Below are 13,554 nucleotides of genomic sequence, written 5' to 3'. Positions count from 1 at the left end.
GGGGGCTGTTGGGGCTCCGGTCGGGGCTCGGGATGTGGTACTGGCGGTGGGGGAGGGCTCCGGTACCGGGGCGGGGGGAGCGCGGGTGATACCGAGTGGGGGTCCCGGTGCTGCAGTGCCGCGGAGGTGCCAACGGCGCTGCGGCAGCCGCGGGGGGGGATGTGCCGTACCGGAGGGGGGGGGGGGGGGGGGGAGGGCCGGGGCGGGGCGGGCGCTGCCGGTGCCGGTGGTGGTGGCGGCGGCGGTGAGGAGGGGGGGGGGGGCGCGGCGTGCCCGGTGCCGTGCGCGCGTGCAGGGGGCGGGGGCGGCGCTCCCGGCCCGGCGGCCGCTCCCCCCCCCCCCCCCCCCCCCTCCACCACCCCCCCCGCCGGGCCCGGGGCGGAGGGACGGGCGGGACGGGCAGGACGGTCCCCGGCTCGGCGGGCCCGGCGCGGCCGCGCTCGGATTATGAGGGAGCCATGAGCCCGCTGCGGGGGTGGCTACTGGCCGCGCTGCTCTCGCTCGCCCCGCGGGCAGGTAGGTCCCGCTCCCCGCTCCCCGCTCCCCGCATCGCTCCCGCTCCCGGCACCGCTCCGCTCCCCGTTCCCCGTCGCCGCCGCCGCTGCGGCTTTTTCGCTGCATCGACACATTTTTCCGCAGCGCCGCCCCGCAGCGCCCCGGGAGGGGCCGGGCCCGATTGCCCCCCCCCCCCCCCCCCACCGCCCCGCACCCGCCCGGCCCCGCACTTGTCCCCCCCGTCCCCCCCCCCCACCTCCCGCCGGGGGTGGCCCCGTCCCCGCAGCCCCGTCCCCCCGGTGGTCCCCGCGGGAGGTGGCCCCGCCGCAGCGCTCTGTGTCCTCTCGGGTGGTGTCCCCCATAGCGCCCCCCCCCCCGTGTCCCCTGGGTGTCCCCTCCGGGAGGTGTCCCCGTAGCAGCTGCGCTGTCCCCTGGGTGTCCCCCCAGGAGACGTCCCTATCGCGGCCCTCCATGTCCCCGTGGGATCTGTCCCCACAGCAGCCCTCTGGTGTCCCCTGGGTGTCCCCGCACCAACCCCCCCTGTCCTCTCGGTGTCCCCCTGGGGGGTGCTCCCATAGAGGCCCTCCATGTCCCTTTGGGGTATGTCCCCATCCCGCCCCCCCTGTTCCCTGGATGTCCCCTCCAGGATGTGCTGCTGTGCCCAGACACCCCCCCCCTCCAGGTGTAATGGCGTTCCCGGGTGCCCCCTCCGGGATGTGTCGCTTTACCAGCCACCCATGTCCCCTGGGTGTCCCCTCCAGGGACACTGCATCTGAGGCCCCCTGAGCTTCTCCTCCCAGATGTGTACCCATACTGGTCCCCCACGTCCCCTGGGTACCCCCCAGCCTGTGCTTCCTGAGTGTCCCCTCCTGGACACACCGCCATACCTGGGTGTGTCCCGTCCCCCCCCCATGTCCCCCAACTGTCCACCCCAGGACATGTCCTCATACCCACCCTCCACGTCCCCCGGGCATTCCATCTGGGACATGAGTGTCCCCATTGGGATGCAGTGCCACACTTGGGCCACCTCCAGAACATGTCCTCATCCCCATCCCTACTTGTCCCCAGCCCCCCGTGTCCCCAGCCCTCCCTGGGCCACCACGACGTGCTCCCCTCGCCCGCAGGTCCCGCCGCGCAGGCCGGCTCGCTGCAGCGGAGGCTCCCCCGGGCGGGATGGCAGGACGGGCGGGTCGTTTCCCAAATCACCCACCCCAGCAGACTGGTGGGGCAGAGCTCGGGAGGAGAAGTCCAGAAGCACCAGCTGGACACCAGGGTCAGGAATGAGCCTGGAGGAGGAGGAGGAGGTGGCGGCCCCGTAAGTGAACTGCACCCCCCCCATCTGCTATCTTTTGGGGGTCCCCGGGGGGGTGGGCAGGGCCCCGGGCAGCTGCTGTCGCTGGCCTGGCCGCACCCTGCCACTTGTGTGGCCACCGTCATCCTGAACCGCAGCCTTCGTCCCCCCGGAGGCCGTACGGTCACCGTCCCCCCCGGTGGGGCACCGATGTGTGCTGCGAAATCCCATTAAATCTGGGTGCTGGCGGTGCGCGCGCGGGCGTCGGGAGGGATGAAATGGGAGCGGGCAGGCAGGGATCCTGCGGGATGAATGGGCTCATGGCTCCGGCGCAGCGGAGGACGGGTCCAGGCCACGTGGGAGCAGCCCCACGTGTCCCACCCGGTGCCCACCCCCAAACCGCAGCCGTTTCTCCCTCCCTGGGCTCGATGTATCCGCGCCAGTCGGCGACCTTCACCCCCGGGGACGGCGGTTGGTTTACCTGGCGTTTCGGGGAACCGGCACACACATCGCATCCGGCACTGGGGGGGGGGGGGGGTTGATGCTTTCAAAGAGGCGGTGGCAGCTGCGGAGGCCGGCGCGCATCGATCCCCCCCATCCTCGCCGGATAAAAGGCGAAATAATGAACTGCAATTGCCACAAAGGTGATTTAAACCCGGCGTTAAGTAAAACCGCCGGACGCCGGGAAACGCCGGGGGTGGCCGGGCCGCTGCCGGCGCTGGTGGGATTTCAGGGAGGTGTTAATCCGGGACGTTGCGGGGGGACGGAGCGGCTGCGGATCCCAGGGGATCCGGGGTTGGGTGCCGGTGGTGGCACCAGCAAAGCCCTGGTGAGCCTCTGCTGGCCACCCTGCCTGACTCGGTGGATGTGGCCGTGGCCAGGGATGTCCCCTCCCCGGGGTGCTGCGCGGTGGGAAGCGGGTCCTTGTCCCCCTGTCACCATCCTGAGCTGCGCCTGTGGTCCCAGCGAGGGGACGGGGCACCCCGGGAAAGGTTTGGCTTTTCCTGGCCACTGTTTATCGTGGTGCGGAGCCCTGGGGCTCCTGAGGGACCCGCTGGTGGTGATGGACCCTCACCCATGCGGCGAGTTTGCTGGGTCTCAGGAAGGCGCCGCAGAGTGCGGCTCCCGCTGCCGCCGGCAGGAATTAGGTCAGGAGCGACGGGCGCCACAGGGCGGGCGAAACGCCGGCTCGGCATCGCCACGGCCAAGCTGGGCTCCTGAGGAGGTGGGCGGTGGGATACGGGTGCCCTCCCGGCACTGCAGGAGTGATGATTTTGGGGCAAGACCCCAGCATTTTCCTTTACGTTGAATTGTTGGGGGTCAAGAATGAAAGTGCACCTTTAGAGGCTGCATATTTGGGTTGGGTTTTTTTATTTTTTAATTTTTAATTTTTGAGGGGGGGGGGAGGGGGGCTGGCGCGGCGGGCTGACGGCTCCGGCTCTCTTGCAGGGGCTGCACCTGGCACGGGTGAGCTTCGTGGTGCGCGCCTTCGGCTCGGCCTTCACCCTCGACCTCCGGCTGAACCAGTGAGTGGCCCTGGGGGGTCCCGGTGGGGCTGGGGACATCCGCCATGGGGCTGGGGACACCCTCTGTGGGGCTGCCACTGCCTCCCGGCAGGAGGGAAGGGATGGAGAAGCCCGGGGGGACCTTGGTGACAGGGGGTGGGTTGTGTGGAGCCGTCCCGGCTCCGGTACCGGGGCTGAGCTCCTCTTCCTCCTCTTCCTCCCCACCACCGCGGCCTCTCACCCCCTCCTGCTCCCACAGCCACCTCCTCGCCTCCCACTACGTGGAGCGGCACGTCGGCGCGGGCAGCAACGGCAGCCACAGCACGGTAAGCTACGTGGCACGCCATGCCATGCCGTACCATGCCATGCCACGCCGTGCTGTGCCACACCGCACCGTATCACACTCCTGCCACGCCACGGTATGCCACGGCGATGCCGTGCCGTGCGTACCGTGTGTGTGTAGCACGCCGCGCCGTGCCAGCTCTGGGGTCGTGGTGGCAGATTTCTAAATCCAGGAGAAGTCCAGGAGTGGCCACCCCACCTCAGTGGCCTCGGGGTGTCCCCCTGCACCCCCCCCCCAGGGCGCCCAGCCCGTGCATGGGGGTGCTGCCCCCACGGGTGATGGGAGGGGATCTCCCTCCCACGGGTGCTGGCGGGACGGCCGATCCCCAGGCTGCTTTGGCACACACCGCCGTGCTGTGGTGGGTGCCCACCTGGGTGCCGCGGGCGCCAGGCACGCCCCAAGGGTGACAGGCAGCGAACCCCAGCGCCGCCAGCCTGGGGGTGCCGGCTCCTGGGGCTGGCGGCGATGGGGGGCAGCTGCCCGCGCAGCACCGGGCAGGACGGGACCGGGGGGCAGGGTCCGGCCGGCTCAGCCCCCTCTCCCTGCTCTGGCAGGGCGCGGGGGAGCACTGCTACTACCAGGGACGGGTCCGGGGGCAGCCCCGCTCCTTCGCGGCTCTCTCCAGCTGCCAGGGCCTGCGGTGAGTACCCCCCGCCGCTGGGCGGGCCGAAAGGGGGTTCGGTGGGGGCTGCACCCCTCTGCAGCCTGTCACCCCTCATCTCTCCCTGCAGCGGGGTCTTCTCGGACGGCCGAGCCACCTACCTGATCGAGCCCCAGGCGGGCACCGAGCACGGGCAGGTGAGTGGCGGCACCGGGACCTGCCATGTCCCTGCCTCAGTTTCCCCAGCGCAGCCTTACGGGTCTGGCTGCAGCTCGGGGACAGCCTCGGGGACACAGGGACGTGGTGGTCCCCCCTCCCTGCTGCCATGTCCACGACACTTGTCTCCCCATGGCAGGGCCTTCGACCACACATCATCCAGCGCGTCCCCAGCTGCGCCCGACCAGGTGAGCCTTCACGTGGAGTTGGCGCTCGTCCCCAGGGACTGGTGACGGTGGCCCCGGCGGCCCCGTGTCCTGTGCCCTGCCAGCTCTGTCCCTTCCCTCCAGGCTGCCTCTTCCCTGCGCTGAATGCAGGCGGGTTACCAAAGCTGCGGCGGCGGCGGCAGGTTAGCGGGGACAATGGGGGACACGGGGCAGGGACGAGAATGCTCGACCCCGGTTGGTCTCCAGCTGCCGGCTCAGCCTCGCCAGGGTGGCCGCTTGCCCACGGCGCGGCGCTGCCATGGGTGCAGCCGGGCTGGTGCATGGACATGTTTGCAGGATGCTGCTCCTGCGTGCGCGCTCGGGGACATCCTGGCAACCCACTGGCAATGCCGGAGGGGGTCCATCCCTGAACCCACCCAGGCAGCTGCCCCACTCCACGCATCCCAAATATCCCTCGAAAGGGGTCAAAAAGCCCCTTCGCTGAGGCTCGGCGGGCAGATCCTGCCAGAGCTGGCTCAGCCATAGGCTCTCGCCGGCAGGTACGCCGAGCCCAGCACACGGTTCACAGCGAGACAAAGTACATCGAGCTGGCGGTGGTGAACGACCACCAGCTGGTAAGCGCCGGGAGGTCCCGGGGCCGGTGGGGTGGTGGTGGTGGAGTGACCCCTCCTCCCCATCCCAACCCGGTCCCTGGTGCCCCCCCCAGTTCCTGCAGCTCCGCAAGTCCGTGGTTCTCACCAGCAACTTCGCCAAGTCTGTGGTCAACCTGGCCGACATGGTGAGAGAGGGTCGGCTCCTGGGGGGTTGGTCCCCAAGAGATTGGTCCCTGGCACCTGGGGGGGAGTTGTCCCCAGGGTATTTGTTCCCAGCGTGTTTCTCCTCGGTGGGCTTGTCCCTGGAGGTGGGGAATGTCCCCAGTGCCCGGTGGGTTTGTCCCTGATGGGACCTTCTCCTGGAGGAGGTTTGATCCCCAGGGTCTTGTGGGTTTGTCCTTGGGGAGATTGTCCTGTGGGGGTTTGTCACTGGCAGCTGGTGGGTTTGTCCTTGTGGAGTTTGTCCCCCAGTGGTTGATGGGGTTGTCCCTGAGGGAGGTTGTCCCCATCACCTGGTGGACTTTTCCCACTGGGAGTTTGTCCCCAGCACCTGGTGGGTTTGTACCTGGTGGGTTTGTCCCCAGGGGGTTTGTTCCTGGCACCTGGTGGGTTTGTCCCCTGGGGGACTGTCCACAGCACTGGTGGGTTTGTCTCCAGGGAGTTGGTCCCTGGTGGGCTTGTCCCTGAAGGGGTTTGTCACCAGTTTCTGGTGGGTTTGTCCCCTGGGGCTTTGGTCCCACTGGGGGTTTGACCCACAGGGTTGTCCCCAGTATCTGGAGGGTTTGTCCCTGTGGAGATTGTCCCCAGCACCTGGTATGTTTGTTCCTGGGGGTTTTGCCCCCCGTGCCTGGTGGGTTTGTCCCTGGGGGTGGGGGAGTGGGGTATTTGTCTCCAGTGCCGTCCCCTTGCCCCTGCAGATCTACAAGGAGCAGCTCAACACCCGCATCGTGCTGGTGGCCATGGAGACGTGGGCCTCGGAGGACCGGATCCGGATGGGAGAAGACTCCTTGGAGACCCTGAATGAGTTTGTGAAGTACCGGCACGAGGGGCCAGCGGAGCACAGCGACACCGTCCACCTCTTCTCGTGAGCAGCGCGACCGTGTCACCTCCCCTGGGCCAGGAGCCGCCGTCCCCCATCCCCACCATCCTCTTCCTCACAGGGGTCGGACGTTTCAGAGCAGCCGCAGTGGCACCGCCTTTGTGGGGGGCATCTGTTCGCCCGCCCGCGCCGGGGGCGTCAACGAGGTGGGTGAGGCGAGACCCCCCCCATGAGAGCGCTCTGGGGATGGGGGAGTTCCCTCCGGTGACTCCCCCGTCCCTCCTGCACAGTATGGCAACGTGGCAGCCATGGCGGTGACGCTGGCGCAGACACTGGGGCAGAACGTGGGCATGATGTGGAACAAGCACCGTGCGGCCGCAGGTACCTGCCACCCCCCTGGGAGCGGGATGGGGACAGTGCAGGGACACCGCGGTGCCACCAAGCTGGCGGCAGGACAGCCAGCACCCCCAGCCTGTCTCCCTTCCCCCCAGGGGACTGCCGCTGTCCGGACTCATGGCTGGGCTGTATCATGGAGGATACAGGGTGGGTGCCCGCTCGGGGTGGCACTGCCACCGTCCCCCATGTGCCCCGTGTCACCTCTCCCAGCAGAGGCATCGCTGAGGGCGCTGCCCCGTTTTGGGTGACCAGCCGTGCCCGGTGATGCCACCTGGGTGGTGCAGGGGGAGTGACGGTGTCCCCCGCCTCGCAGGTACTACCTCCCGCGGAAGTTCTCCCGCTGCAGCATCGATGAGTACAACCAGTTCCTGCAGGACGGCGGTGGCAGCTGCCTCTTCAACAAACCCCTCAAGGTAACAGCCCCCCCATCACCCCCCCGACCCTGGGGCGGCCGTCGCAGGAGGGGAGCGATGCCCTGGGGGCAGCTACCAGGGTCCCTTAGGACTCACGCTGTCCCCCAGCCTCTGCCACCTCCAAGGTAACAGCGCTGGCACCAAACCCGGTGTCCCCAGTGAGGGGACAGAGCCAGAACCTGACGGCAAAAAGCAAGTGGTTTGGGGGGGTCCTGCCATCCCCTGGGGACATGATGCCCTTTTTGGGGGGCTTGTGGCAGCACCCAGCTTGGGGACCCCCCCCGGCATCTCTTGCTCCCCCCTCCCCTCCCTCCCGGCAGCTCCTGGACCCTCCGGAGTGCGGCAACGGCTTCGTGGAGGCAGGAGAGGAGTGTGACTGCGGCTCGCTGGCGGTGAGTGGGGACCGGGCTCTGCGTGCCGCAGCCGTGCCGGAAATGCTGGCGTTGCCAGGTGGCTGACGGGCCGTGCTGCCCGCTGTCCTGGCAGGAGTGCGCAAAGAGCGGGGGCAACTGCTGCAAGAAGTGCACGCTGACCCACGACGCCATGTGCAGCGACGGGCTCTGCTGCAAAGGCTGCAAGGTGCGGCGCCGGGGTGGGGGCTGGATGCGGCGTCCCGCGTGGCCGGATCCGGTGAGCCGCTGCAGTTCCTCTGCCGCGGAGGTCTTGACGTGGTGGCTTCATCCCCCCGGTGCAGTACGAGCCGCGCGGCGTGTCCTGCCGGGAGGCCGTGAATGAGTGCGACATCCCCGAGAGCTGCACCGGGGACTCCAGCCAGGTGAGCCAGGCTGGGGGGGGACCTGGAGGGGACACGTTGCGCGGCCATGTGGCATCACCCATTCTCTTCTGTGTCCCCCTCAGTGTCCCCCCAACCTCCACAAGCTGGATGGCTACTTCTGCGAAAACGAGCAGGTGAGTCCATCCTGGTGTAGCGGGACAGAGCTGTGGGGCTCCAGCATGTCCCTGTGGGCTCCAGCATCCTGGTGCTTGTGCACGCTGCGCGCCGCAGCCATGGCTGAGCCACACACACACACCACCACACACGTGTGTGTGGGTTTGGGCTGAGCTGTCTCCCACAGTGGCCGGGTCCCCGGGCTGTGTGAGCGCTCCCGGTGCACCCGTTCGTCGTGCCTGCGCTGTGCATTGCCGGGGCTGTGGTCCCTGTGCACATGGATCCCACAGATTTTCCCAGCGGCGATGGGCCGTGCAAGACTCCCCTCGTCCATGCGCGCATGTTTGTGGGGCCCTGTGCCCCAGACACTGTCCCCTGGCTGTGCACACAGGTGGCTCCCCAGACCACACGGTGGTCCCGGAGCCGAGCACGGGCATGGTGGGGGGCATCATCCTTGCACCACCTTGGTGGCCGCGCAGACGCACGTGCAAGCCCCTCCCCATCCCCGTGACCCCGCTCCTGCTCCCCAGGGACGATGCTACGGCGGGCGCTGCAAAACCAGAGACCGGCAGTGCAACACGCTGTGGGGCCGCGGTAAGTGTCGGCCCCGGGGTGGCTTTGCTGAGGCGGGGGCGGGGACAGGACAGGAGGTGACAAGTGGGTGACACCTGTTTTCTCCCAGGCTCGGCCGAGCGTTTCTGCTACGAGAAGCTCAACGTGGAGGGGACCGAGAGGGGCAACTGCGGGCGCGAGGGCCTAGGCTGGCTGCAGTGCAACAAGCAGTGAGTGAGCCCTGTCCCTCATGTCCCCTCCCGGGTGCCACCCGCCCACCCCGGCGATGCCACCGGTGCTTTGCAGGGATGTCCTCTGTGGCTTCCTCCTCTGCGCCAACATCTCGGGCGCGCCCCGGCTGGGTGAGCTCAGTGGCGAGATCGCCGCTACCACCTTCTTCCACCAAAACCGCTACGTGGACTGCAGGTGGGTGCCACCGCCACGGGGACGAGGACGTCCGTGTCACGGCAGGGAACCCAGTGTCACCCACTCTCGCCATCCTGGCACAGGGGAGGCCACGTGCAGCTGGTGGACGGCTCGGACCTGAGCTACGTGGAGGACGGGACGCCCTGCGGGCCCGGCATGCTGTGTCTCGACCGCAAATGCCTTCCAGCCACCGCCTTTAACTTCAGCTCCTGCCCCGGCAGCTGGGACGGGAAGATCTGCTTCGACCACGGGGTGAGGGACACACAGGGGACAAGGGGGCCCGGGAGGGTGTCACGGCAGTGGGGGGGGTGACACTGTCCCCTCGCAGGTTTGCAGCAATGAGGGCAAGTGCATCTGCCGGGCTGAGTGGACGGGGAAGGACTGCAGCGTCTACGACCCCATCCCCGAACCGAAGCCGACGGGGGAGACGGAGCGATACAAGGGTCCGTGCGCCCCACAGAGGGGGGACAGAACGGGCTCCCCGTGTCCCTGCTGTCCCCAGTCCCCATGGGTTGGGGTGTCCCACTTTGTCCCCAGCCATTCCCAGGGGGTCCGATGTCCCTGTCCACCACCCAGTGCCACGGCTCTGCTGGGCACAGCTGGGTCTTGTGTCCCCCCCCAAGGTCCCCACAGTACTGGGGCTGCCCTGGGGCCGTGTCCCTGTTGTCCCCCCCACTGACGTGTGTCCCTGTCCCCTCCTCCCTGTCCCCTCTGTCACAGGTCCCAGTGGCACCAATATCATTATCGGCTCCATCGCGGGGGCCGTGCTGGTGGCCGCCATCGTCCTAGGGGGGACAGGATGGGGATTTAAGTAAGCAGCCATCGCATGGCTCATCCCCTTCTGCTGCTGGCACTGGCTACGTCCCCCCTGCGCACTATCACCACGCCAGGGCCAGGTCCCTGCCCTCCTGGGGACACCCCGGGCACCCCTGGATAGGGACACCACCAGTCATGCCCCCCAGCTTGGGCATCACCTGCGGTGTGGTCCCCTGGGGGCTGGAGATGCCTTGTCCCTGCCTTGTCCCCCTGTCCCTGCCTGGTCCCTTGTCCCAGCTGGGTCCCCTGTCCCTGCCTGGTCCCCTGTCCCTGCCTGCCCTGCCTGCATGTGTCATTGGGGGTTCACTGTCACCCCAACCCCCTGCTCCGTCCTGGCCGTGTCTGTCCCCACGCATGGGGTGCCGGGGGAGGGGGTGGTGTCTGCATTGGTGGCCCTCGTGTGTGTGTGCTCCTGCCTGGCACTGGGATACATCTGCTGCCTGTGGGAGCAGGGACACTGAGGGGGGGACAGCGGGGACACAGGGGTGGCACTAACGCTCCTCTCCTCTCCCCCTCGCCGCCCCCTAAGGAACATTCGCCGAGGAAGGTACGACCCGGCGCAGCAGGGAGTGTAACCGTCCCCCCCCATCATCTCCTCCTCGTCACCGTCACTGTCACCGTCACCGTCCAGCAGCCTGACGGCGTGGGAGCCCCCCCGGGCCGGGCCCGTCTGTCCGTGTCGCTGTGTGTCCGGCCGTGCTGTCTCCATCTCTGTGCCCCCCAAAGCTGAAAAGAGACGGCGGTTAGCGGGGGGGCCTGGCAGCAGCCCCCCCGGTGCTGGCTCTTTTCAGCTCAGTGTCCCCCCCCATGTGTCCCCCCCCCATCGTGTCACAGCCCCACACTAAACACACCCCACTTCTATGTTGCAGGTCTGGGGGGGCCTGAGTGGGGCTGCTTTGCCCCGCGCCCCCCCCCCCTCTCCCAGCGCCTCATTAACAGCAATTAAACGGGGCGCCGCCGCTGCCAAGAGTCCGGCCGAGGAGGAGAGCGGGGGGGGGACACCCGGGACCACCACCACCACCCCCCAACCCCCACCGTGCTGCCAAGAATGTACGGCCCCCCTGGCCCCCCCCGGGGCTGGCGGCACTCCCGGCACTGGGATGAATGTACCTGCGGGGGTGAGCGGGGACACCCCCCAAATCCCACATTTCCCCACCCCCCTCACCCCCCTTCTGCCCCCCCATCAGCATCTTCCAGCTTTGTGGCCTGGGTCCCCCAAATGGCAGGACAGTGTACCCCAGGACAAGGCCAGTATACCCCAGTACCAGGCCAGTATACACCAGTACTAGGTCAGCAAAGTGCAGGGCCTGGGAGTCAGGTCCCCCCCGCTACAGATGTCAGGTCTGGGATAGGGACCATGGCAGCCAGGTCTGCACCCCCCAGATGTGCCCTCCCCCCGCCTCAAAGTGGCTCAGCAGCCCCTCCATGTGGGGTATGCCCCCCCAAATGTCACGGCTGCACCCACCCAGCCACAGGACCCCCACGTCCCCAGCAGTGAGGGGACATCTCTCTCTGGGGCAGGGTCTGCCCCCCCGCCCCTTCCCCAGCTCAGGCAAGTGACCCCCAAAACTGGTAGCACTGGGGCTGGGTGGGGGAGGGGGGGGGGGTCGGCAGGCGACAGCAGAGCCCACCCTGGCGGGCTGGGGGGGGACAGGGTGAGCCCCAGGCTGGTGGCACATGGGGCTGCTTGGTGGGTGGCACATGTCACCCCAGCCCCATGGCAGGCTGGTGGCACCTGTACCACCAGCAGGCTGGGGCACAGCACCCGCTGGGTGTCTGCCCCCCCCCCCATCTCCATGGCAGGCTGGTGGGATGTGTCACCCCATCCCCGTGCCACATGTCACCCTGCATGGGGTGGCTCCATAGGGCCACTCAACCCACAGCACCACGGAGCACCAGGGGCCCACACTGGTCCCTTCAACCACTGGTGACACTCAACATCGGAGTGGGGGGGACACCCAGGGACACTCAGTGGAGGGACAACAGGGGATGACACCCATAGGGGTGTGGGGGTGTCCCCTCTGTGTCCTCCCTCAGCCAGCGTCCCTGCCTGCCACCAGGCCCCTTTGCCATGGAGGCAAATGGTGACCAAAGGTGTCCCCAAGCACAGCCATGGCCAAGGCATGTGGTGGACCCCAGCACGGTGTGACAGCCCAGCTGGGCGCCTGCCACACCCATGGGTGCCTTGGCTGTGGTGGCACCAGAGAGGGGACAGGGCATCACCGTGCCAGGGTGTTAGGAGGTGACAGCAGGACAGGGCATGGCTGGATGTCCCCAGGCTTGGCTTCGGTGGTGGCTCTTCATGTGATGGACTGGGGAACATGGGGACCTGGGGTCGCCATGGGCACAGAGGAGTGGGGGTCTGGACCAATGCCCCCCATCTCTATCACTGTCACCACAATGTCCCCACAGCTGTCACGGCCATAGTGATCCCCATGGCAAGGGGACACCCCTGTTTCAGAGCAAGAAGCCACCATTGTCACTGGGTCTGGGGACATTAATATATATATATATAAATATTGGGTTTTTTTCTTAATGATTTTAACGCTGTAAGGTCAAGCGGTGCTGCTGTGGATGCGCCAGGGAGGGCCCGCGGCCGGGATGGGGGGTGCACCCAGTGCTTCCAGAGCCAAGAGAGCAAAACACACTGCCCCCAGACCCCCCCCGGCAGGCTGAGCCGAAGGGCCCCGTCCTGATATGCGGCGATGGGGGGGACACACAAGCACACGGGGGCGGTGGCAAACCCCTCGCCCCGCCAACTCACCGCCAGCCGCACTGCCATCCCGCACCGCCTCGCTCTGCGCTACCGCCTGCAGCCGGGATGGGGCCCCAGGCCGTGGCGGGGGTGGGGGGGAAATTGGGCCGCCCCCGAACGCCTGCGCCTCATCTCGCGCTCCTGCTTTGCACGCGCTGGGGAGCCGCTGTCACCACTGCCGGAGATGCTGCAGCCGGAGACGCCGCGTGCTCCTTGCTCAGCTCCGGCCCTCGGGAAGGCTCCTGCAATGTCGCAGAATTTATTTACAATAAAGATTTGGAAAACGAAGGGGGTTCTGCTTTTCACCGGCGCTGGGGGCGGGAAGTACAGTGCAAATTTCACCACTGAGGATGCTCTGGTCCCCGGTCCCCTCCACCTCATCCCACTCATGTCCTCCCCATGTCCCACACTCCACCCTGGCCTGTCCCCAAGGGTTGGGACCATCCCAACCTTCATGTTTGAGTCAGGGCTCCCATCGTACAGAGATGATAGCATGTGGCAAGTGCCACTGACGTCCCTCCCTCCGACTTTTGCTTGGCTGGGGACCCTGCCCCACCGTGGGGACATGTGGCTGCTCCCCATCCCACCACAGAGATGCTCAGTCCTGCGTCTGTCCTAACACAAGGTCACGGCCCCATCCCTGTCCCACCATGTGCACCAGTCACTGTCCCAACACTGGGACTGGTCCCTTGCCCATCTCTGGGACACAAGAGACATTCACCGTCCCATTGCAGTGACACAGGGCAGGTCCCTGTCCCCTCCCAGGGACACGCCAGGCGGGGTTAGCTCCATGCAGGATCTGGCCTGGCTTTGCAGTGGGGTCAACAAAACATGGCAGACAGGGACCTGGGGATGGGTCTCCAACTCCCAGAGGGACCCACAAGGATGGAGCATCCTCCCACGGGACCAGTCCAGGTGACGCTCAGCTGGGGCTGGTGTGGCAAAGCTCAGCACAGTCGGACTGACCAGTACAGCCTGACTGTTTGGCACAGCCGGACTGTTTGGCACAGCCAGACTCCTGCTCAGCGCATCGGCCACGAGAGGGCTCCCCCAGTCC

General features: G+C 67.5%; 1 protein-coding gene across 1 annotated transcript; it reads left to right on the top strand.

Annotated features, from left to right (window-relative positions):
* Positions 1 to 458: 458 nt before the first annotated feature.
* On the top strand, positions 459 to 10,457 carry ADAM11 (ADAM metallopeptidase domain 11; the record flags this gene model as incomplete). The annotated part of the gene is made up of 26 exons (XM_082495173.1): positions 459 to 516; positions 1,620 to 1,810; positions 3,236 to 3,312; positions 3,551 to 3,617; positions 4,189 to 4,274; positions 4,366 to 4,432; positions 4,591 to 4,639; positions 4,742 to 4,800; positions 5,158 to 5,232; positions 5,325 to 5,396; positions 6,129 to 6,295; positions 6,372 to 6,456; positions 6,541 to 6,631; positions 6,742 to 6,793; positions 6,960 to 7,059; positions 7,380 to 7,451; positions 7,546 to 7,638; positions 7,754 to 7,834; positions 7,918 to 7,968; positions 8,479 to 8,542; positions 8,631 to 8,730; positions 8,807 to 8,926; positions 9,010 to 9,178; positions 9,255 to 9,369; positions 9,647 to 9,737; positions 10,272 to 10,457. 26 exons carry the CDS (start codon positions 459 to 461, stop codon positions 10,315 to 10,317), a joined length of 2,298 nt encoding a protein of 765 aa, XP_082351299.1. The 3' UTR covers positions 10,318 to 10,457.
* Positions 10,458 to 13,554: the final 3,097 nt, after the last annotated feature.

Source organism: Vanellus vanellus (assembly GCF_965231255.1).
Source record: "Vanellus vanellus genome assembly, chromosome: 24".
NCBI lineage: Eukaryota > Metazoa > Chordata > Aves > Charadriiformes > Charadriidae > Vanellus > Vanellus vanellus.
Note: the sequence above shows the minus strand (reverse complement) of the source record. Positions and strands in the feature narration are given on the sequence as shown.